At 37.9% G+C, this 25,510-nt stretch overlaps 1 protein-coding gene across 5 annotated transcripts in view; it reads right to left on the bottom strand.

The window, feature by feature from the left end:
• The window catches only part of LOC106084388 (sodium/potassium-transporting ATPase subunit beta-2), an 80,386-nt gene that overhangs the window by 5,078 nt on the left and 49,798 nt on the right, over positions 1-25,510 (bottom strand). For 4 of the 5 annotated variants that reach the window (XM_013248024.2, XM_013248028.2, XM_013248027.2 and 1 more), the window contains exons 3-8: positions 20,182-20,322; positions 10,384-10,503; positions 10,195-10,206; positions 9,845-10,011; positions 9,649-9,759; positions 9,370-9,535 (exon numbers count right to left, since the gene is read on the bottom strand). In XM_013248024.2, the coding sequence (XP_013103478.1) occupies positions 9,370-9,535; positions 9,649-9,759; positions 9,845-10,011; positions 10,195-10,206; positions 10,384-10,503; positions 20,182-20,322 (717 nt within the window). The remainder of the gene's footprint in view (positions 1-9,369; positions 9,536-9,648; positions 9,760-9,844; positions 10,012-10,194; positions 10,207-10,383; positions 10,504-20,181; positions 20,323-25,510) is intronic. The other variant, XM_013248031.2, reaches the window with a different exon arrangement.

The raw sequence follows: 25,510 nt of genomic DNA, 5'->3' as shown, positions 1-25,510 counted from the left end.
CAGAATTATCGCCAGTTCCCCAAGAAAAAATCCATTGTAGCCTTACCTAGTCGCTGAATGCAGTTGGACAAACCCGCACCAAGGGAGCAAAAATTTTTTTGTATGACACAATGTCTACTTCCTTCTTTATTTTTTTTCCAAATTAATTTAACCAACGTTTTACTGAAAGCAGGTCATGCTGGGCCAATCAAGAAGCTTTTTTCTATGTTGACTCATGTGTGACTCACTGTTGATAGTGAGGAATGAGTACGTATGTACTTTTACAATGAATATTGTTTTTAGGACAAAACGTATTCAAGAATGTCTACCCATCTCCTTTCCCATGCAATATTGATTAACCACACCTGCTACACATGCCAAAGTTGTGTCTATTACAACACTTGGGCCACCCTCAGTAGGGGGGGATACGGGTTGCTATCTATTTCCATGTAAATGACTTAACAAAGTTTCGATATAAAAAAAGTCCTGTACAACATTGCTATGGGTTATTGAAGAAAAAAGCAAAATACTTCATTTACGGTGCTGATATATGAATATGATTATGAAAAGAATCTTTTTTGAGAGATACTTGGAATATGATACAAGTGTTTAAATGAACCCAGAGAATTTCGGAACTTGCCTAATGTCCATGATAGGTATGGTCCTGTTGTCGGAGTCGCGCAACTCCCAGCGGACTCCGACTCGAGGTAAACTCTAATGCTCTACTTCGACTCAAAAACCCCAACTCCGGACGGCTCCTTATTAAGTATGGAACGAATTGGACATAATAAAATTAAATAATACACAAATAAACCGTTCTTCTGATTTGATTTCTTGGGGTTTTACAGGACGGAATACTTTTTCATTAAAACAGGCATTTTCACATTCGGACATGGCATCACGAATTTTGCGACTACTGCCCAGATAGCGAAGGTAATTATCTTAGATCAACGCACAGACCATCCCACTCACAATCCCATCACCAATCAATTTTTGTTCTCAATAAATATTTAAAAAAAAATCCACAACAATTTTCACCTATAATTCTTTCAAGTTAGATTAAATATTGCATTTCCTACGTTCTTCTTCACACACTGGCAAATTATTCTCTTTCTGACAAAATATATCCTTTCATGTTGTTAACTTGTTAAAGCTCATGTTAAACTCTACCCTTACCCTAAACCTATCATATAGTACATCAAATGTAAAATTGAATTTTGAATTTTATTATGACAAGGAAGTGCTGACAGCATGAGTGAATTGGATGTAGCCAAAAACAAATTGTACGTCATTGCTTTTGAAAGGTTATGGGTGTTTCACATCGTGTTATAAAATGGGAGGTTGATTTCCTGTGGGTAGTCTTCTAGGAAATCCGTTTTTAAAACCACTCAAATGTTTACACAAGATAAGGTTTTAAACAAACAAAAGTAAATGAGCTTTTGTAAGCTAGCGAGCAACAATCATCGAACACCTGGAAAGTGTTTGACAGTAAGATAAGTGAAAGGCAACCTGATAAGGACATACATACAAATGAATTAGCAAATTGAATATTGGCTTTGAGGCTTTAAAAAGGGTAATTTTATTGCACTTCCCACAAAAATTATACTTTTTGTGAGTTATCCACAAAAAAATATATATTTTCGGTTGCCTTAGTATCCCTTCCCAATGGAAAGAGTTGTTTAAGCAAAAAGAAAAGTACCCTCTCCCCAAGGAAAGGTTAGTTTTAGCACCCTTTTCCAAAGGAAAATGTAATGAAACATGCCCTTGGGTACACTTTCCCCACGGATAAGCTAAATTTGGTACCTTTTCCCCACGCTAAGGTTAAATTTGAAACCCTTTCCCCAAGGAAAGGTTAGTCTTTTTCAAGGAAAAAATTTCAGAGTCCTGCTGTAGTAGTTAAATTTTCCATCCTTTCCCAAAGGAATGGATAGTCTCAATGAAAAGTGTAGTTCAAGTATCCTTTTCCAAAGGAGAGGGTAGTTTCAGTATCCCTTGCAAAAGGAGGGGGTAGTTTTGGTGTTCTTTGTCCACGGAAAAGGTAGTTTTGGTGCCCTTTCCCTATGGAAAGGTTAGTTTTTGTACCCTTTCTCCAAAGAAATGTTATTTTTGGTACATTTTCCGTGGGAAAGAGGGAGTTATGGTATCCTTTCCCCAAGGAAAAGGCAGTTTTGCTACTCTTTTACCAAGAGAAAGGGAGTTTTGGTATCCTTTTTCCAAGAAAATGTTGTTTCAGAATCTTTTCGCTTGGGAATAGGTAGTTTTGGTATCAAAACAATCTTCTCCTAGGAAAAGGATACCAAAACTACCTTTTCCTAGGAGAAGATTGTTTTGGTATCGTTTCTTATAAGAAAGAGGTAGTTTTGGTATCCTTTCCCTATGGAAAAGGAAGTTTTGGCATCCTTTCCCCAAAAAAAGGATAGTTTCCGTATCTTTTCCCTAAGGAAAATGTAGTTTTGGTCTCTTTTCTGTAAGGAGCAGATAGTTTTGGTATAGATTCCCTCAAGAGAAAGGTAGTTCGTGTACACCTTCTACAAGGAAAGTTTATTTTCGGTATATTTTCCCCAGGAAAGAGGAAGTTTTGGTATCCTTTGCCTAGAGAAAAGGAAGTTTTGGTATCCTCTTCCCAAGAAAAAGGTATTTTTGGCAGTCTTTCTCCAAGAAAAAGATTAGTTTCATTATCTGTTTCCTAGGAAAAAGGTAGTTTTGGTATCCTTTCCCCAAGGAAAAGGTAGTGTTGGTATCTTTTTCCCAAGGAAAAGATAGTTTGGTATTTTTTCCCTCAAGAAAAAGGTAGTTTTGGAATCCTTTCCCTATGAGAAAGGTAGTTCTGGTAACCATTCCCTAAGGAAAAGGAAATTTTTGTATCCTTTCCCCAAGAAAAAGTTAGTTTCAGTATATGTTCCCTAGGGAAAAGGTAGTTTTGGTCTCCTTTCCCCAAAGAGAAGATAGTTTTGGTATCATTTCCCTCAAAAAAGGGGAGTTTTTGTCTCCTTTCCGCAAGAAAAGGTAGTTTTGGTATCCTTTCCTTAGGGAAACTGAAGTTTTGGTATCCTTTCCCCAAAAAAAAGTATTTTTGGCACCCTTTCCCCAAGAAAAGGTTACTTTCAGTATGTTTTCCATAGGGACAAGGAAGTTTGGGTATATTTTCCTAAGGGAAAGGTAAGTTTGTGTATCCCTTCCCAAAGGAAAGATAGATTTGTTATCCTTTCCCCAAGAAAAGGTTAGCTTCGGTATCTTTTTCCTAGGGAAGATGCAGTTTGGGTATCCTTTCCCCAAGAAAAAGGTAGTTTTGATATCCTTTTCCCAAGGGAGAGTAGTTTTGATATCCTTTTCCCAAGAAAAATTTATTTTTGGTATCCTTTTCCCAAAAGAATGGTAATTTTGGTAGCCTTTTTCAAAGGAAAATATAGTTTTGGTATCTTTTCCACAAGGAGATGGCAGTTTTGGTATCCTTGCCCCAATTAACGATTATATTTGTACCCGATGCCCCAAGGAAATGGTAGCTTTTGTACTATTACCCCAAGAAACTGTAGTTTTGGCATCCTTACTGTCGGATAGTGAAGTTGTGATGCCCTTTCTGAAAGGAAAGGGTAGTTTAATACCATTTCACAAAGTAAAAGGTGGCTTTAGTACCCTTTCCCTAAGGAACATACCCAAAGGAAAAGGGAGTTTTATACGCTTTCCCAAAGGAAAATATAGCATAAGTATCATTTTCCAAAATGAAATGTAGTTTCCCATTTCTCCAAAGAAAAATGTGTTTTAGTACCCGTCCCCCAAGGAGGAGTAGTTTTAGTATTATTTTCCAATGAAGTAGAGTAGTTATAGTTTCCTTTCCCGAAGGAGAGGGACAGTTTTAGTACATTTTCCCAATGAATTGTAGTGGTCTTCGTACCCTTTCTCAATGGAAAAGTTAATGTTATCGCCTTTTCTAAAGGTACGAGTAGTCTTGGAACTATTTCCCAATGTTTTAACATCATTCCCGAAGGAAAGGCAGTTTTACTACTCTTTCTTGGTAGTTTAAATACCTTTTTACAATGTAAAGGGTAGGTTTAGTGTACATACCTAAGAAAAGAGTAGTTTTAGTACCCTTTTCAGAAGAAAAATGTAGTTAAGGTACCACTCCCCAAAAGAAGTTTAGTTAGTTTAAGTACCTTTTCCCGAAAGCAAAAAGTACTTTAGTACCATATCCCAACAGAAAAGAGTAGTTTTAGTACCCATTCGCAAAGGAGTGGAGTAGTTTTAGTACCCTTTTTTTCAAAGGAAAAGAAAATTGAGTACCCTTTCCCGAGGGATAGTTTTAGTACCCTTTGCTGAAGGAGAGGGGTAAGTTTAGTACCTTTCTCAATGTAGTGGATTACTTTTTGTACCCCTTCTTAAATTATAAGTTAGTTTTAGTACACTTCTCCAAAGGAAAAGGAAATTTTAATAACTTTTCCCAAAGGAAGTTTTAATTATTTTTCCCAAAGGAAATTTTAATACCTTTTCCCAAAGGAAATAGTGGTTTAAGTAGCCTTTCCCAAAGGAAAAAGCAGTTGTAGTATCCTTTCCCGAAGGAATAAGTAGTTTTATTACCTTTCCTAAACTGAAATAGTACCTTTTGTACCCTTTCCGTTAGGATGTGAGGTTTTGAGCCCCTAGAAACCTAAATTTTTATATTCACCACCGTAGAATGGGGTTATACTAATCTAGTCATTCCGTTTGTAACACCTCAAAATATTGATCTGCGACCCCATTAAGTATATATATTTTAGATCGTCTCGACATCCTGAGTCTAACTAGTCATGTCCTTCCGTCCGTTAGTTGAAATCACGATAGCGGTGGAACGCGTAAAGCTAGCCGCTTGAAATTTTACGTAGATACATCTCTTTGATGTAGGTCATTGGGGATTGCAAATGGGACATGTCGGTTCAGATTTGGATATAGCCCCCATATAAACCGATCCCCGGATTTGACTTTTTGAGCGCTTATAAGGCTTAATTTTCATCCAATTTGGCTGAAATTTGGAACGAGGACTTGATTTACCGCTTCCAACATCCATGTTCAGAATCGGTCTATAAACAGATATAGCCCCAATATAAACCGATCCCCGGATTTGACTTCTTGAGCCCTTAGAAGCCTCAATATTAATGCGATTTAGCTGAAATTTGGAACAAGGACTTGAGTTATGACTTCCAACATCCATGTCAAGTATGATTCCTATAAACAGATATAGGCCCATATAAACCGATCCCCGGATTTGACTTCTTCAGCCCTTAGAAGCCAAATTTTAACCAGATTTGGCTGAATTGAAAAAGTCATTCAAAGAACTTGACAAATGCGATGCATGGTGGAGGATACATAATATTCGTCGGCCCGGCCTAGCTAAGCACGCTTTTACTTGTTTTATTGTTAAAAAGCCCCAATCGATTACATAACTCTCTTTTTTGTCCTCTCTAGACATTGTACTTGTAATAGACCTGCTTCTTGTAGTTGTTACATAGTATCTGTTTTAACTGTGATTACAGCAATTCATTTTGCGGCCTTTTTATTTTGACGTTAAACAATTAATTTTGTACTCTTTTGCCTCTTGTGTTTTTCTGCATACCCATAACGTGACATATTAACCTGGTTTTTGTTTTTTGCACACATCGCAAAGTCATGCCACTAAACCGCCCCATGGAGCTTCACCTACCCCAAAACCATTTAAATGCAGTTTATTCTGTGTGTGTTGCCGTTGAGTTCAACGTTTTATTTTAATACCACTTAAGGTATAATTCTTTTATAGGAAGGAAGGTGCAACGAGTATGAGAAGACAAAGGGGAAACCGCTAAAGCTACTTAAAAAGTTACCATTTAGTTTGGTAAAAAATAGTATATAAGTGGAGTAGAAAAAATATTGTTAGTATAAATATCAATTGTTTTTGGTTTCTTTATATTTTGTCTGTAGAATAGTTAAATTTTTTTTGAATAATCTGTAAAACACTAATGACTAATGTAAGTCTTTTCCTTTGTGGAAAATTTTAATTGTCATTGGTTTCCAACCGGATTTCCATGTGCATGTAGGATTTTCTTTCCTTTTCAGCAATATTGTAGAAATAATAGCGAACAATGGGGAACCATTAAATCTTTCAACAATTTGTTAAATCCCCTGGCTTTTGCATTACCTTTCGTGGCTGTTGACAATTAAAAAAAGTCTCTGACGCCTGTTTAAGGAGGATTAAGTGGCATAATGTTTTAGGACTATGCTATTTATAGCATTTAATTTGTTAATATACTTTGGAAGGCATAAGTATAGGTTTGTTATGTGTCCGGAAAGTCTTATTATAGAATACTAATTCTTGGGGTAAGGGGTTTTTTTTTTTTAATATTTACAAGTATACTATAAGTTTTCTGTTCTTCAACCTGGTCTTTGAAATGGTTTGTCTCGTTGGTCTCGTTCGGCGGAAGTGGAGCTGGACATCTACAGGTTATACTCGTACAGAAAGGACTGTGTATCCAAAGGCATTGGTAGAAGATGACTGAATATTTTAAGCTCGAAGACTACCGAGCCTCAGATAGGCCATATAACTGCGTTTAAGAGATCAATTCATATTTTTTGAATGATGATCGGGCGCCAAATAAAAGGACAAATCGATGAAAAGATTGACAGTACTTTGAAGGTCATCCCTAACCACATTACTCTTTTTTCTCTGCTGCTCTGCTTATTGGAATAAATGGTCCCGTTTATAACAGCTTCTCCACAACTTCTTATTTGCCTTAAACCGACGGAAATAGCCGGAGACATCCGCATTGCCTACAGAGAGCCTACAGTTCTGCAACGCCTCAGAAAGGTGTTTATATACGCAAACACTGCTCAAAGATGGTTGGCAATTTTAAGCTCGAGGAAGTCTTGGGGTTCGAGGAAACCGTGAAGATCAATTCCTTTATTTTTGGAATATGTTGCTCGAAGATGGCTGAACATTGAGGACTATTGACGCTCAGACGGGTCATATAAGCAAGCTAAAGACACCAATTCATAACATTTTGAAAGAAGATCGGGCGCCAAACAAATGGGCGAATCGTTGAAAAGGAAGCAGTACTAAGAAGACCCTATCTAAACACATTACTTTTATCTCTCTTAAATTTTCTCATTGAAATTGATGGTCTCCTTAATAAAAAAAAACAACTTTTTCGAAACCTCCTTCTTTTTAAACCGGTCCTACAGAGAGCTTTTTGTAGGTCTGCATATCCATCTCATATCCGTAAGCACTGCTTGCAGATGGTTGGCAATGTTAAGCTCGAAGACAACCTGCGATCCTATAAACCATTTCACTTAGCTGAAGACAAATTTCTATATTTTTGGAGGAAGATCGGTCGCCAAGCAAAAGAAAAATTCACCGTAAAAATTGATTTATGAAGATGACCATCTGTAATGTTTTTACATAGGTCTGCAACGCCTTAGAAATGTTAAGCTCGAAGGCAACTTGTGATCCGATGAACCATTTCACTTAACTGAAGAAAATACCTATATTTTTGGAAGAAGATCGGGCGCCAAATAAAAGAAAAGTTCGCCGAAAAGCTTCATTTTCGAAGATGACCATCTCTTGAATAAATTTTTAATATCCCTTTCTTCGCTTTAACTTGGTAGAAGAGGGTAGGGACATTTGTGACGTCTACAGAGGAGTCTTTATATCCGAAAACAGTACAATTTATATAATACTGAAGTAAAATTGGGAGACGAACAATAGGAACTCTTGCCCAATATATTAGCATTACTTAGAGCTCGCGTACCACATAAACTTAAGGAAAAGCATAATGAAATCGAATATTGATTGTCGATTTTTTCCCGCTTCACTCGGCAGAAACTCCCCTGGACTTCTGCGACGCTTTAAGAGTGATATTTTAGGAAGATCGGGCGCCAAAGAAAAGATTATCAGTACTCAGAAGACCATCTCTATCCAATTTACTCAGAGCTTTTGCACAACCCAAAATGAAGGATAAGCTTAAACAATTCAAAAGTGCTATTTCCCTCCTTTTCTCTTCTTTGACATGGTTCATAGAAATGTATTTTTTCCTTTATAAAAAAACTGAATATTTGATAGCACCTTCTTTAAATTCACTTGGCGATGGCTGCCCGGACCTTTGACCTTTACCGAGACGACTTTATATGCAAAAGTACCTAGCTAGAGACCTACCTCGGAGATCGGGCGCCAAACAGTGGGATAATAGTTAAAAAAGATTGGCTGTACTTAAAATACCATATCTGATAAATGAATTTAGAGATTGTATATCAGAGCCGTAAACATAATTGTTAATAAAATATTACTGTGAGCTAGTCATTTATTTATTTAACTAGAGCTTATGTGTTTCCACAAAAAAGTCATAATAAAAACAAATAAATTTTTGATCTCAATAAATTTTTTAACATTTTTAAAAAGGTCTTTAGATTTTGTGAAAATGTTGGAAATGATTGGATGCCAAAACTTCGGACTTTTGCATTTTTCCTTGAAATTAAGGCTAATCCGCATTTAAAGTAGGTTCGGTAGTAGTTCACCCTCTTTTTGGGGGTATCTACATGCGATGTGGTAAATTAGATAAAATATTAGTCAGCTTGTCATTTAGGTATCATCTATAACTTAAGTGTACTTTCGTGAAGAAGTTGCAATAAAAAATAAATTTTTGTTTTCAATAATTTTTTTACACATTGTTACCAATGTTATATGTCAGGATTTTATGATAATGGCCTCAGAGCGAAGACCACCATAGCGCAGAGGTTAGTATGCCCTCCTATGATGCTGAATGCATATGTTCGAATCCTGGCGGAAGATCATAAAAAAATTTCAGCGGTGGTTTTTCCCTCCTAATGCTGGCAACATTTGTGAGGTACTATGGCATGAATTCTGAAATTCTCCACAAAGAGGTGTCGCATTGCGACATGACGTTCGAACTCAGCTATAAAAAGGAGAGCCCCTTATTATTGAGCTAAAACTTGAATCGGACAGCACTCAATGATATGTGAGAAGTTTGCCTCTGTTCCTTAGTGGAATGACCATTGGCAAATTTGCCTTTTTGGCCTTAAAGAGGATCGAATAGTTCCACACTTCCCCTCCTAATGCTGGCAACATTTGTGAGGTACTATGCAATGAAAAAACTTCTATACAAAGAGGTGTCGCACTGCGGTATTCCGTTCGGACTCGGCTATAAAAGGAGAGCCCCTTACCATTGAGCTAAAATTTGAATTGGACAGCACCCAATGTGAGAAGTTTGCCTCTGTTCCTTAGTGGAATGTTCATGGGCAAATTTGCCTTTTTGGCCTCAGAGGGGATCAAATTGGTTCATATTTCGACATAGCTGCCATATAAACCAATCTTTTTTAAATTTCGACCAGTCCCCATATTGGATTTTATATCGGTTAAAAAATGTGGGTACTTACTTTCAACGGTAAATTGCACAGCAACAATGGGTGGTATATAACCTTCAATATTTTTGAATGGGAAATAGAACCAGGGGAAACCCATGCGAGGATAATAATCACGTGCCTTAATATTTTCAACATCAGCAGGGTTTTCACCTTCGCAGGATACCCAAACTACATTAGTCTGAAATGGAGAAAAAAGTTAAGAAAAATATAAGCATTAATAAAAAATCAAGTCAAGGCATTAGGATTAATAGTTGTAGGCATATAATAATTTAATACTTGAACGAATCTCACCTCATGTGGTCTCAAACTGTTCTTTTCTGTGATGTGTCGTTTCAACTCAGCGGGCATGGATTCTGGTACTGTTTTTGTGTCGTTGTAAATATCAGGAACCCAGTTGTAGATCTGCAAAAGGTTGAACGAAAAAAAAACATCAATAACATTTTGGAATATTGGACATTTCTGCCACTCTCTCCCCCCCTTTTCTTACCTTGTTCAGCTTAAGGAATATGCAGGGTCTGGCGAGATTGTAGCCAAAGTGATTTTCCTCAGTGCAGGGAGCAAATTGGGCACGATCAATGCCGCACACTTTGCCAGGTGGTGGTGGGTTTTCAAATGAGCAGACTACTTGATTATCCTTTGGTAATTCATCATAGGCTGCAGTTGGGAATGGGAAAATTCAATGTTAGTGGTATGATATATTAAGGTTTAAAACTTTATTTAACTTAAACTAGCTCTTCGACAAGCTTTCAAAAAAATTAGGAGTTTTAACTAGCCCAATACTTGTTAGGGAATTTTCAGCCTTTTATACAATTTTTCAAAAAAACTTTTTATACTTACTAAATGATACCGCTTTTATAACCAAAGCGTATACATAACATCGAAAAATATAAATGTAACACATATAAAAAATTATTCCCCACAAATTAACATGAACAAAAAATGACATCCAATATATATTCAGTGGAGTAAACTGCTATGTCAGTCAGATAGCAGTTATAGTGGAGGAAGGGGATTGCTTTAACTTACCTTGCAGAAATCTGGCAGTTTCCTCAACCCAGTATTTATAGTTATCTGGCCTGGATGATTCGTACCACACTAAAGTACTTTCAACATTAACCTCTGGGGGCATTGGTCGGAAGCCAAGACCTAGAAGAGAAAGAAATTTCAAAGTAAATGATATGTGTTAGGAAAATTTTGAAGGTATGTGGAAGATAACAACAAATTAAAATATCTTAAAATAAAATAAAATGAAACAAAATAAAATAAAACAATATAAAATAAAATGAAAAGAATGTCGAGGCATGATTTTTGAAGGCAACGAAGTTTTTTTAGTATTGTTATGCTTCAATCCCTATTTCGTAATTTAATCAAACTACCCCGAATAGAATAAAAACATATTTTTCCGAACAGCCAATTTGACCTGAAAGAAATTTACTCTGTTGAAACGCGCTACAGCAACTGATTAGCAAATTGCCCCAAACATGATGAATACATCTGTGGATCAATCAAATCTTGTTCTCAATAAATCCTTTCAGTATAGCCCATAGCCCTTATTTCAAATATCAACTTCACCTGAAAGTGACATACCCTGCCGAAAATCCACTTGACGACTGAGTACCAAATTGCCGTAAACAGGATCAATGTGTCTTTTGACCCAGGAAAAGTAACCTGTAATAAAAATATAGTCCCAAGGAAACCCCTTTAACCCATTAACGCCTGACTCTTTCGACCCGCGCTTTAGCGACCGATAAGCAAATTGCCCCGAACATTATGAATTCATATGTGGATCAATCAATTTTTGTTCTCAATAAATCTTTGCCGCATTTTCCATACCATTTTCTTTCAACTGTCAACTTCACCTGGAAGTGACATACCCTTCCGAAAACCAACTTGATCAACAGGATCAATGCATCTGTTGACTCAGAAAATTAATCAGTAATAAAAAATACAAGTCCAAAGAAACTCCTTCAATCCATCAACGCCTGACCCTCGATTCCCTTGTCCGGTTTTGATGAAATTTCATATATTCATTGTTTACAGCAGTGATGGGCACACTAACACAGCTGAAAATAATAAATTGTGTTTGTATGAGGGGTAGTAAATCTCGAACAGTCAAACAAGTGCAAAATAACAACAATGCGTCGACCGAACGGAGGCACACGAGTTGCTTAAGGCCAAAACAGAATGAGCGCGTTGAGCTTTGGTTTTGAGGGTCGCGTTGCAAAAATGCGGCTCTGTCATAAACTCCAAGAAGGAACGCGGAAAAGTTAAAAAAATTTCAACTTTGACGCTTGAAAGCGAGCGCCATTCTATGTTGCCACACGTGAAGTAGTGTTCTTGGTCGTCAAAGTTACAAATTGTTTAACTTTTGAGAGTTGATTTTTTGACATTTGTTTGCAGAGTTGCATTTTTCAACACTACACTCCTCAACGTACACTGTCCGTGTTCTTCTATTCCAATGCCCGCGGGTATAAGAATGTACGTCGGTTGTGTGTCTATGATTTAGAGCATTTATATTGACGCAGTAATTTTAAAATTTTTTTTTCTTTAAATTAAAAAAAAAAATCTTTTTTCCCAAGTCCACGCACCACGTTTCCTCAATAGAAAGATTTCGATATCTGACAAGGTAAAATACTTAGGAGTGATATTGGACAGGAAACTGAATTGGAGGTGTCATATTCAGGAACGTACCCAGAAGTTTTACATATGTTGAGAATTATGTAGAAGTGCGTAGGCTCGAAATGGGGCCTGAATCCGAAGATAGTCCAGAGTTAGTGGAATGTGGTTAGACCAAAACTTAGTTACGCCTCAGTCGTTTGGTGGACTGCGATGGAGAAAAAGAGCAACGTTAGGATAATACAACATGTTCAGAGAACATGTTGTCTTGGCATAAGCGGAGCGATGAGGACCACGCCCACTAAGGCACTGAAGATTATTCTAGATATCCGACTCATAGACATACAGATTAAGCGTGATGCAGCCATTGCGGCTATTAGACTTAAGGCGATAGTAGATTGAATAGAGGATATGAGCAGGTCACACCATCGTGGTGTATTCGAGGCGACGATAGGAAACCTGGAAGGAAGGGAAGAGGTTTCCGTTCGGATACCTGAGACCTTGAGGTCGAATGCGAGGCACTGCTGCCAGCGGCACAGTCTTGGATTGAAGGAACCTTAGTATTGGCATGTGGATCATCTCATATCATGTTACACAGATGGATCAAAGCTGGAGAAAAGAGTGGGCCTGGGGGTCTACGTTAAGAACCCAGGGACTGAGATCTGTTTTAGACTGCCTGACCAAAATATGGTCCTGCAGGCGGTGATCCCGGCTATCACGGAATGCGTGAGTTGGTGTGGTGCTAACACGAGGACGTCGACTGTGAACATCTTCAAGGACATTAAACTGGCCATAAGGCAATTACAACCAGGACGGTAAAGTCGCGAACAGTCTTGGAGTGCAAGAAGGACATGAACGCTTCTCCGAGAATGACACGATCCGCATCGTTTGGTTACCGGGCCATAGCGGAGTAAGGAAGAATGAAAGAGCAGATGGTTTGGCGGTGAAGGCCAGAGGACTGCTGTCAATACACTTGGTTAACACGAAGTCTATCGGTTCGACGCAGTACGAGTTAACAGCGTGGGCTACGAACGCGCATGTAACACATCCTATGGGGAGATACGTATTGTGAGAAGACGGCGCTATTACTGAAAGGAAGCAAGCAGGGGGTCAGTAAAGCTTTCGGTATCATAACAGGACATATAGGACTATGAGCTCACTTATGCAAAATCGGTGCGGCAAGTGATATCAAGTGTAAGGCATGCGAGGAAGATGATGATTCGTTGGAGCATTTTCTATGTCATTGCCTAGTTTTTGCGGCTAACAGACGCCGGCACTTAGGTGGGGACGCAATTCCAGACATAAACCAACTAAGGGAAGTGGTATGGCACTGTCAACTTCATCTGTAAGTGGTGAACCCTGCCGAAAAAAACTGATTTGACGACTGACTAGCAAATTGGCTAAATCAAGGAAAAGGATATGTAGAACCCAAAAGAACTAATCCGTAAAAAAAGCCAAAAAAATCAAATTTTCGTCAATGGAGCATCTCTTATAACCTTTTTTTTTCAACTGTCAACTTCACCATGAAGTGATGAATTCAGTCGAAAAACGTTTTGATTACCTAGAACACAGAATAATTCATACTTAATAACAAATTTTAAGCACAAACAAAAACCTAAAAGTCCAATATAATCAATTTTTGTCTTAATAAATCCTTTCCACATTTGCCATTTCCTCTTCTTTAAAAAGTCTACTTCACCTAGAAACAAGTACAAGTGAACTCAGTTCGGCGGGGGCGAATCTTGGGAACCCAACACCATGGATTCTGCTAAAAATTTATACAAAATAAACATAGTTGAAGGGCTCATACCAAACTTCTGAAAAACCAGAAAAAATTAAAGCTTCTAGGAACCGAACAAGGATGATCGAGAGACTGTTGTTGGAGCTATATTTGGACCGTATTTAGCACAGTTATTGGAAGTCTTTACAGAATAACGCATGCAAAATTTCATCCAAATCAGACAAAAATTGCGGCGTGTAAGGTCTCAAGAACTTAAATCCGGAGATCGATTTATATGGGGAAATATCAGGTAAAAGACCGATTTGAACTATTCTTGGCACAGTTGTTGTAATTCATAATTGAACTATACCTGCAAATTTTGTGCCAAATCGGACAAAAATTGCGGTTTCCAGAGGTTCAAGAAGTCAATTCGGGAAATCGGTTTAAATGGGAGCTATATAAGGTAATGGACCGATTTGGACCGTACATAGCACTGTTGTGGAAGTCTTAGCAGAGCACCACATGCAAAATTTCAGCCCAATTCGACAAAAATTGCGACTTCCAGGTGCTCAAGAAGTCAAATCGGTAGATCGGTCTATATAGGAGCTATATAAGGTTATAGATCGATTCGGACCGTACTTCACACGGTTATTGGAAGTCATAACAGAACAACACGTGCAAAATTTCAGCTAAATCGCTTCAGCTAAATGCTTGTAATTGCTCAGGCAGTCAAATCGGGAGATCGGTTTATATGGGAGCTATATCTAAATATGAACCGATATGGCCCATTTGCAATCTGCAACGACCCACATTAAGTATATGTGCAAAATTTCAAACAGCTAGCTCTTCGCGATCGACCGCTATCGTGATTTTAACAGACGGACGGACGGACATGGCTAGATCGATTCAGATCGTCGAGACGATCAAGAATATATAGAATCAAGAATATCTAAATATGAACCGATATGGCCCATTTGCAGTCTTCGACTACCTATGTCAATATTAAGTATCTGTGAGAAATTTCAAGCAGCTAGCTCTACGCGTTCGACCGCTATCGTGGTTTCGACAGACAAGCGGACGTGCGGACATGGCTAGATCGAGACTTCATGGGGTCTTAGACGATTATTTTGAGGTGTTACAAACGGAATGACTAGATTAGTATACCCCCATCCTATGGTGGGTGGGTACAGGATAGAGGCTATGTAGAACCTAAAAAAATTCATCAATTCACAACAAAATAAATAAGGTCCAAAGAAAATCCTTAAAGTCTAATATCAATCAATTTTTGTTCTCAATAAATCGTTATCGCTATAAACTTTTCTCTCCACGGTCAACTTCCATTGGAAGCCAACAAAATACGGTGCAGAAATATAAATCCGAGCACCAAATTTTACATAAGCCCATTCCTCTATGGAGGCTACGGTAGCGCAGAGACTAGCATTATCGCCTATGACGCTGAACGCCAGGGTTCGAATCCTGGCGAGACCATCAGAAAAAATTTTCAGCGGCGGTTTTCCCCTCCTAATGCTGGCAACATTTGTGAGGTACAATACCATGTAACACTTCTCTCCGAAGAGGTGTCGCACTGCGACACGCCGTTCGTACTCGGGGGCCCCTTATCATTGAGCTTAAACTTGAATTGGACTGCATTCATTGATTGGTGAGAAGTTTGTCCCTGTTCCTTAATGGAATGTTCATAGGCAAATTTTGCATTTTGCATTCCATTCCTCAATTTGTCACATTACCAGCCTATATATCTCAAATTTTGGCCAATTTGGGGAAATTTTAATTGTGAAGCAGCTTAATGTTCCACAACACCTACAACAAATATCGGTAAGATACCTCCTACCTACAACGAGTTCTCCATATGATTTCTTAAACCTCTACTTGTAAAAAATTTGTTTTTTGCTGTAAGGCTTAGAAATGTGGATATACGGCAGCGCACAGCTTGCTTAGTAATCTTCAGACACATTCAGAAAACCTTGTAGGGCATAACATAGTCGAGACATTCCAAGTTTTTTCCCTCTTCCTTTCTCACTATACGTCCAAGTTATCAACTTACAAACATTTTTCTTGTTGGTTTTTCCAGTTTTCCAACAATATTAATGTGTGCCAAAAACCTTTTACAACATTAAACATGGCAATTGCATGTTTAAGACTTCAATTTAATCAAAGTGAAAATGTTGTCCAAAGGTTTTTAGCTTTTCATGTCTCTAAGCAGACAATCCAATTAGCTAATTAAGTTTTGCCTTTAATCAACCGCAATTTTTTCGCCCATCTTCTTGTGAAGTGTTCGTGATCTCCGCAACAAAGTTAAGGCTAACAGCATGTGCATTTGTTTTTAAACGAAAATGCCAATTATGGCAATAATGTAAGACGGCCCCAAAACCATTGAATCTAAAAAATCTCTGAAACCAACTGAAAATGCCAAAGAATAATAGCCCCGCAGGATTCACTAAGTTAGGTCACTTGCGAAAACATAAAGTGAATAGGCCCCAGTAACATCACTGTGGGCTGATCGCTTAACACAACTTTATTAAGTAAATCCTGGTTATTTAGGGGAGTTTCCTATAAAAATAGTAAAATTTGAGGTTAAGAATTGAGTCCTAAAGGGGCTTAAGAAGTTAAAGCGGGAGTTGTGACTCCCAAAGACTATAACGATATTTAGGAAGGCATGATATGGAATTTCTACAATGGAGGAGCGGACGTTACCTTTTCCAATTTTAAAGAAATTCTGAACTTGATCTTTGGTGACATCCAGGTTAACTGGATCTCTGGATTGGAGGTATTGAAGGAAGCTAGATCCACGGAACATGTACACATATATATTTTGAGTTAGGGGTGTTTAGGCAGCAGGAGAGTGAGTCAATCAGTAAGCGCTATAGGATGCAATGAAATAAGTTTTGTGCATTTATTGCGCGAAGAATTTGTTACCGCAGCGGTAAAGTTTTCGAGTGTGGGGGACATCGAGGACTTGGTACATACCATGTGGTATGGAGTCGACATTCGCCTAAAAAGCAGATGGTCCGTCTACTAGTCCAAGTAATACCAAAAACAAAAGGTGGGGGAAAAGGGATCTCAGGATACTTCAAAAAGATGCCAGAAGAGTTTCAAAGATCGAAACACAATGAGCGTGTTAAGTAATTTGCAGAAGCCAGGCGGAGAGTGGACCGGGTGATGTTATGGGTCAATAAAGAAAACTCAAGTAGGTCTGGAGTTTGACGCTTTGGCAGAATAATTGGTGACCCACGACAACGTTCACTCGACATCACACTCCTTAAAGTTCTGTAGGTCTCGTGAAAGAAGTTTTGTGGATTTATTGCGCGAAGAATTTGTTATGGCAGCGGTAGAGTTTTCGAATGTGGAGGACATTAAGGACATGGTACATACCATGGAGTATGGAGTCGACATTTGTCTACAAAGCAGATGGTCCGTCTACCAGACCAAGTAATACCAAGGACAAAAGGTGGCGGAAAAGGGATCTCAGGATACTTCAAAAAGATGCCAGAAGAGTTTCTAAGATCGAAACACAATGAGCGCGTTAAGTAATTTGCAGAAGCCAGGCGGAGAGTGGACCGAGTGATGTTATGGGTCAATAAAGAAAACTGAAGTAGGTCTGGAGTTTGACGCTTTGGTAGAATAATTGGTGACCCATGAGAACGTTCACTCGACATAACACACAACTTTTACGTTCTGTAGGTCTCGTGAAAGAAGTTTTGTGCATTTATTGCGCGAAGAATTTGTTATAGTAGTGGTAGAGTTTTCGAGTGCGGAGGACAATGAGGACTTGGTACATACCATGAGATTTGTAGTCGACATTTGTCTACAAAGCAGATGGTCCGCCTACTAGACCAAGTAATACCAAGGACAAAAGGTGGGGAAAAGGGATCTTAGGATACTACAAAAAGATGCCAGAAGAGCTTTTACGGTCGAAACACAATGAGTGCGTTGTGCAATTTACAGAGGCCAGTTGGAGAGCGCGCTGATTGATGTTATGGGACAAGAAAGGGACCTGAGGAAGGTATGGTGCCTGAAGATGATATGCAGTTTATTGCTTTGGCAGAGTAATTGGTGATCCTTGAGAACGTTCATCGACATCATACACTTTTAGGTTCTGCAGGTCTCGTGGTGCAAGAGGGATTTGAGTGTCTGCTTGACCGGTAGGTCAAGTTATTTTCTGGCTTTAATGATGCTCCAATACTAAAGGAGAGAATGATAGCCTTCTTACTAAAGCTGAAGATGATGCAATGGTGCGATCGAGGACTTTAGACCAATTAGTCTCTACCCATTTTTGGTAAAATTATTGGAGAGGATTCCTATATCTGAGTTGGACTGGGTGAGTCGAGAAACAGTAAAGACAAAAGGTGGTGGATGCTCCGAAAAGATGCTACATGGTATTCTAATATTGAAGATTTCAATCAGAAACCAGACGAAGAGTGAATTGTGTGCTCTTACAAGACATGAGGGAAGGAGTCTAGTGCCTAAAATAGTTACGAAACAGGATGCCTTGCCACCTTCAGGTTTTATATGTGTTTTGGAAGAAGAGGGAATTGATTGTCTGGATGATACATAGGACAGGTTGTTTTCTAGCTTGAATAGATTCTCCAATGTATCCTCATACAAGAGTGGGGCGACGATTCTTAAGGTGGAGAATCTGCAATTTGAAGGACTTTTGAAGAAAGGACAGACGAAAGAAGGGAAACAAAGGTAGGACAGACAAAGGAAGGGGCAAACAAAGATAGGACAGACATTGGACAAGCAAAGGAAGTACAGATAAAGGATGGACAGACAAAAGGAATGGAAGACAAAGGAAGGGTGGAGATAAGAAGGACAGATAAAAGAGGGATAGACAAGATAAGAACTCACAAAAGAATATAGATAAAGGAACGACAGTCAAAGGAAGGACAGACACAAGATAAGACAGACAAATGAAGGGCGGACAATGGAAGGATAGACAAAAGAAGGGTAAACAAAGGTAGGACAGTCAAAGGAAAGGTAATCAAAGGTAAGACAGACAATGGACAAGTAAAGGAAGTACAGATAAAGGATGGACAGACAAAAGGAATGGAAGACAAAGGAAGGGCGGACAAAAGAAGGACAGACAAAAGAGGGAAAAACAAGATAAGAACTGACAAAAGAATATTGATAAAGGAACGACAGTCAAATGAAGAACAGACAGAAGATAGGACAGACAAATATAGGGTGGACAATGGAAGGACTCAGTAAGTATAGACAAAGTAAGATTATACAATAAGGCAGACAAAGGAAAGACAGAAGAAGAAAAGATAAAAGAAGGAAGTACACGAAAAGGTAGGACAGACAAAGGAAGGACGAACAAGGAAAGCCTTACAAAGGAAGGACAGACAAAAAAACCACATATAAAAGAAGGACAGACAAATTAAGAACAGACAAAGGAAGGACAGGAAAAGAAAGGCTTGATAAAGGAAAGATAGATAAAGGAGAGACAGACAAAGGAAGTATAGATAAAGGAAGGACAGACAAAGAAAGACTGAAAAAGGATAGACAAAAAAGGAAGTGCGGAAAACGGTAGGGCAGACAAGGGAAGCACGGACAAAGAAAGCACAGATAAATGAATGACAGATAAATTAAAGACAGACGAAGCAACGACAGAAAGGAGAGAAGGCAATTTTAGGTCAAGCAAGAATGCATAGTTAAAGGAGGGACAGACAAATTACGGTTAGACAAAGGAGTTATAGATAAAGGAAGGATACACAAAGGAGGGACAAACAAAGGAAGGAGAGGCCAAGAAAGGACAGTTAAAGGAAGGACAGACAAAGAAAGGACAGAAAAGGCAACACAGACAAAAAAAGGACGGAAAAGGAAGGACAGTAAAGGCAGAACAGAAAAGGATGAGTGGGCAAAGGAAAGACAAAGAAGGGGCAAATAAAGAAGGATAGACAAGGGAGGGTGAAACAAAGGAAGGACAGGTAAAGCAAGGACGGAGAAAGGAAGGATAGACAAAGAAAGGGCAGATAATGGAAAGACAGACAAATAAACGACAGAGAAAGGAAGGGTAGACAAAGAAAGAATAGACTAGGGAAGCACAATGAACGAAACGACAGGCAAAGGAAGGACAGACAAAGGTAATCCAGACACAGGAAGCACATTCAAAGATCGATTAAAACTGTCGTTGTTCCATATTTGGAGGAGTCACAAATGGTATGACGAACCATCTATTCAAATTAAAAAATGGGCTTTTATTATCCAATTTTGCTGACTGTATATATTACAACCAACAATTTCTTATAAAAATTTTAGTTGAGTGTACCTATGTCAACATAATAACAAAAATTAATCATAGCTTTCGATTTGCCATAGTTAACGAAGATGAAGAACAAGGGTGCGGAAGTGTAATTAATGTGCAAATTGAATTCAAAATTGTTTTGCCCAACCATGCCATGACATGAATATGAATAAGAATTATGGATGGGGTTGGTGTTAGTGTTAGTGTTGGCATGTCAACTCACCAGGATTTGATCCAATTAAACCATTGTCCAGTGTCCATTTGGGTTTGTCTAATTCCAAAGTTTGATAGAATACAGCTAACATGGCAGCGAAGAATCCACTTAGTGCCGCATAGAAGATTATATAAAATATCAGAATTTTTGCTGTAAAGAAAAAAAAAAGAAAATTTTATTGGGCCATAAATTAAGGATAAGAATTAGCATATTTTTCGTATAAAAAATAAAGAAAAATTATTTAAAAATATTTTCACTACAAAAATTAATTAAAGTACTCTGAGGGCTAAACTTCATTAGCTTACCTAGCCTTGTTGATGCCCCCACCACCCTCAGACGCATAATAAATAAAGGTGTATTTGATAGGAACCTTATAACACACACCTTCCCTCGTTTGTCCCCCCCCCTAGGAGTAGGCTACAATTTAATTAGATTTTACTTTACATAACAGCAACAGGGCAAGGCGCCACAAGCTTCAATGCTTTGTCAGCAAACAGCTTATGGTCTACTGTCTCCCTTCCTCGCTGCACACATTTACCACTGAATAAATTTATTATTTTTTTTAATATGATTTTAAAAATTTAAATGCGGTTTAATGGCTAGGGATTACTATGATTTGAGCAATGAGACCCAAGGCGCTATAAAATCTCAAGCAAATCTAATTATAATGACATCATCATTATATACCAAATTACGGGACCTTAGAGTATATAACAAATTGTTGATTTTTTTGTTTTTAACAAAATTTTTCAAGATTTGAAAATTTTATTAAATTTGTAAACTATTTTTTTTCAAAATCATGTAAAATTTGATTTTTGTGAAATGTTTTACCAAATACAAGTTTTTTTCCCCAAAAATTATGTTAATTTTTAAATTTTATGGAAAAGTGAATTGCTTTGCTTTCTCATTCTTTTGCCTTATTAAAAATTTTTGAAGCGTGGTATTATGTGCTCAACTCATTAAGAATTCTATCCGAATACCATGTGACAATCTCCTTGTATCCAAAATGACTTTGGCTATATTGTTGGTCTCTAGGTTTGAGTTCAATAATGGATATGGAATTAATTGATAAGCACGTTCAAAGTTCTATACACAGAAGAGTGGAAAAATATGAAGCATAGGAAAGAGGGATCAGAGTGGAGGTTTGTTTATCATAATACAAGACCTAAAAATATTCTAACATTTTTAATTTTCCCTCAAGTTTCTTGTATCCTGATTTCCTCTCTCCCTCTCGCGCCTTTTTCCTTTGACATATGACCTACGTCTCTGATATAAATAACAGGATATCCCTTTTTTTGTTTGCCACTCACGATTTGTTAACTATTTGACATATTTCGGATTTTTGTTTGATTTTATTGTTTAACATTTAGCTTCAGGACACTTATCTAAGCAAACAGTTGTACTCTATGCTTTCAATGTAGCAGCATATCACATGAGATGGTGTGTGTGTGTGGGAGTGAACACATCTGGATGTAGATATAAATCCCTAGCATGAAACCATTCTTCGCCTCCCTAGGACAGTTAAAACGTATGTACATAACTCTAAGCAGTCCATCTATATTTCACATACCCTTGCTAGTACATACACATGTGTCAGAGTAATTAAGATTGATTGAAAGGTCATTTGAGAAAGGAAATTGTATTTTTATTTAAGTTATTAGGGGCTGGTCCTTGCATATGGAGTTGAGTGTTTCTGAATTAATGACGATGATTGCCCCTTCACCATGAGCATTTCCTTTAGATAAACAATCCAATTGTCAATGGGGCAGGGATGGAATTTTCAAAATGTTCTCCAGAAACATGTTCTCATAGAAACATTTTGCATTTTTGGAAAATTTAGAGCTATTTTGAAGCTATACATAGAACCTATGAAGCTTTCACATTTTCACAAACAAGCTGGTCCATCCCTGGCCGAAATTTGTTGTTTTTATTGTATTCTAGTTTTAAATATTTTTTTTTAACTCCTAGATATATGAACACAAACTGTAATATCAGATTCTTACTCCACTTCAAAATAGTTTTTATTTGTGCCACATATTGATCAGAGCGGTCTACATGACCGCTAGTGGTGGTTTTTGGGGTGGGGCTTTCCCAACACATCCATGAGCGAAATTTTGATATCATATCCGTATTCTACTTTCAAATACCTTTCATTTGAGTCCTATATTGTTCGGATCGGTCTATATGCCCTCTCAGAGGATATTTTGGGTAGGGCATTCCCCCAAGTTCCTCGATCATAAAATTAGTGTTGTGGTGTGTGTGTTAATGGTGTGGCTTCCTCTCTGGAAACTTAAATCAAATTTTATGTATCAAACTCGTATGCAGCTCTAAATATCTTTCATTTGCGACCTATTTTGTCCTGATTGGTCTTAATGCCCGCTCTTAGGGTATATAGGGTCGGGCATTTGTTCCTAAAAAAGGGGTTTGGTGGTGCGGCTTCCTCTCCGGAAACTTAAACCAAATTTAGATATCAGACTCGAACTTTGCCCAAAAACACCTTTCATTTGAAATACATTTTGTCCCGATCAGTCAATATGGCCGCTCGGAGGTTAAAAAGAGTGGGAGAGTTTCCTCAGTTACTTGACGCAAAAATTATTGTTTTGAAGGTGTGGCTTCCTTTCTGGAAACTTAAATGAAATTTCGATATCCCACTCGAATTCAGCTCTAAAATGCCTTTTATTTAAGACACGTTTAATGCCTTTTGTTTGCGACCAATTTTATCTTGATCGGTCAATATTCCCGCTCGGAGGGTATCTAGAGTGGGGAGTTCCCCCAGTGAAGGTGTGGTTTCCTCCGAAAAATTTACACACATTTATATATCAGATTTGTACTTTGCTCTAAAATACCTTCCATTTGAGCTCAAATTTGTCCACTTGAAGGGTATTGTTGGTAGGACATTCACCCCAGTTATTTTGAATTTCGGGGGTGGGGTATCCTCTGCGGAAACTTAAACCAATCATATTATTGTAGTATGCAGCTCTAAAGTACCTTCCATTTGAGACACATTTTTATCATTTAATATGCCCGATAGGAGGGTATTTAGGTTGGGGCGTTCCCCCATTTTAATTGATCTTAAAATAGGGGCTTTGGTGGTCCGGAAACTTAAAACAAATTTTGATATCAGATTAGTACTCTGATTTTAAAAACTTTTTTTATGTTCCAAATAGTTCAGATTCGTCTACATGCCCGCTTGGTGAGGGGCCTTCCCCTAGTTGCTTGAATCTAAGATAAAGATTTTTGGGACGTGGATTCTTCCCAATTTTTATCTTCGATTCGTACTTTGCTCTCTTTGAAATTGTATCCCGTATAGTTATAGACTGCGTTGCAGTGGTCTCCTCTCCTGGATACTTTTCCCAAATTTAGATCTCAGATTCGTACTTTTCTCTCTACATTTCATCATTTGTGCTTCATATTGTTCAGATCGGTCTAGATGTCCGAAGACCATAATGGATGGGGCGTTATCCAAGTTACTTGATCCTATATTAAGAGTTAAGACTCGAACTCTGCTGCGTTCAATTTGAGACTCATAAAATTCTGATTGGGTTATATTTATGACCACTCAGAGGGGGGTAAAGGATGGAGCGTTCCTTCAGTTACCTGATCCCAAAATTGGGAACATTAACCAAATTGAAGTATCAGTTTTGTATTCTGTTTTCAAATACCTTACATTTGAGTCCCATATTACTCAGATCGGTGCATATGTCCGCTCGGTTGGGATATGGGGTGGGGTGTTTCCCCCAGTTACTAGACTCGAAATATTGGGTTTTAGGAGTGTGGGTTTCTTGTAGAATTATTAACCCAAATAGAACTCGCAAATATATTACATTTGAGTCCCATATTATCCAGATCGGTGCATATGGCCGCTCGTAGGGGATAAGGGGTGGGGTGTTTCCCCCAGTTACTAAACTCGAAATGTCAGGTTAGGCCTGAGAGCCCGGCTTGGGTGGGGCGCTCCCCCATTTACTTTACTCAAAAATTTAGAAGTAGACTCGTGGGGAAGGGGCTCTCCCCCATTTGCTTTACCCCAAATTTAGAAGTAGACTCGTGGTAGGTGCAAACAAATAATTCGGTTTAATTGGAATATCCATCTTCGACATATGACATTTTACAACATGGGGCTGACATTTTGCACCATGGGGCTGCGGGGAAGGGTCCGTATTTCCATTTTTTTTTTGACTCAAGGTTTCTTACAAGCTATGAAAATTTCATCAAAATCAGTTACATGAAGATCACACCAACAAATAAAAATTAAATTTTTATATAAGCTTTTCTCAAAACCTAAGTTTGCTATACTACTTTTATCACCATTTGATTGAAAAAAAAAAAATGTGTTCAATTTAAGCTATTAATCTTTTTAAACTTCTCCCAAAGCGTCTCTTTTCTTGCTTCATTTATTATTCCATTTTAATTCCACATTTAATAGCTTTTTTTAGTTTTATAACAGTTTGCATTAAACTGTTATACCAAGAGTTTTCTCTGCACTTAATCATATGATTAACTATACATAAAAATGTATATTAAATTTGTACAAAGGGGGCGTTGTTGTTCTAAATCTCTCATATATATGACGTAACTTATAGAAGGAGATGAGGGGGGCTGCTTGTGACTACCACAAACAAATAATCACACGCATATATAGACACACTCACACTAAAAACCCTAGAGAAAAGAAAGCACAGCCAGAGGACATTCAAGTTTTTCTGACTCTGCTGCTACATCGAATGAGTGTCACACGAGTTTATATAAGAGATTCCATTAAACCAACAACAGAAATACCAACAATGGGATTGTGGACTTTGTGCGCATGTCCTCCCAATTCGTTGTTTTTTGCCAAGCAGCAGAAAATTTAGAGTGCAGTGGTACGAAACAAAAACCTTAAAAAAAATTATTACAAATTAAACGTAGAAATCCTATATTATTTATAGAAATATAACCCTAATAAAAACATTTGTTAATTTATTTATAATATAAAGTCAATGTGCAGTAGATTATCTCAGTGTGTATGTGTGGGAAATAGCTTGCGTTTTGCTTTAGCTTATATTCTCCGAGAATTTCCTGCCGCTGCTTCTTCCATAGGCCACCATTGCAAAAAGGAGAGGAAGGAAAAAAGAAGCAAAAAACGAGCCCAGTAAATGTCAAAGTTCATAGAAATTTTATCAGCTGTATGTATATTTTGTTGCTGTTTGCCTTATTCTCTACTCGATTCTTTGCTGATAACTGCTGCTATGGTATATTTAAAGCTATTCCTATTTGACTTTAATCTCTAACGGCTAAATCTAGATACCAAGAGTCTTTTTTGCAATTTGTCCTTTAGTTTCTTGGTTTTTTTCTTTTATAT

The sequence above is a fragment of the Stomoxys calcitrans genome, chromosome 3 (genome assembly GCF_963082655.1).
Source record: "Stomoxys calcitrans chromosome 3, idStoCalc2.1, whole genome shotgun sequence".
NCBI classification, from domain to species: Eukaryota; Metazoa; Arthropoda; class Insecta; order Diptera; family Muscidae; genus Stomoxys; species Stomoxys calcitrans.
The sequence above is the reverse complement of the archived record's forward strand: the minus strand, read 5'-3'. Positions and strand labels throughout refer to the sequence as shown.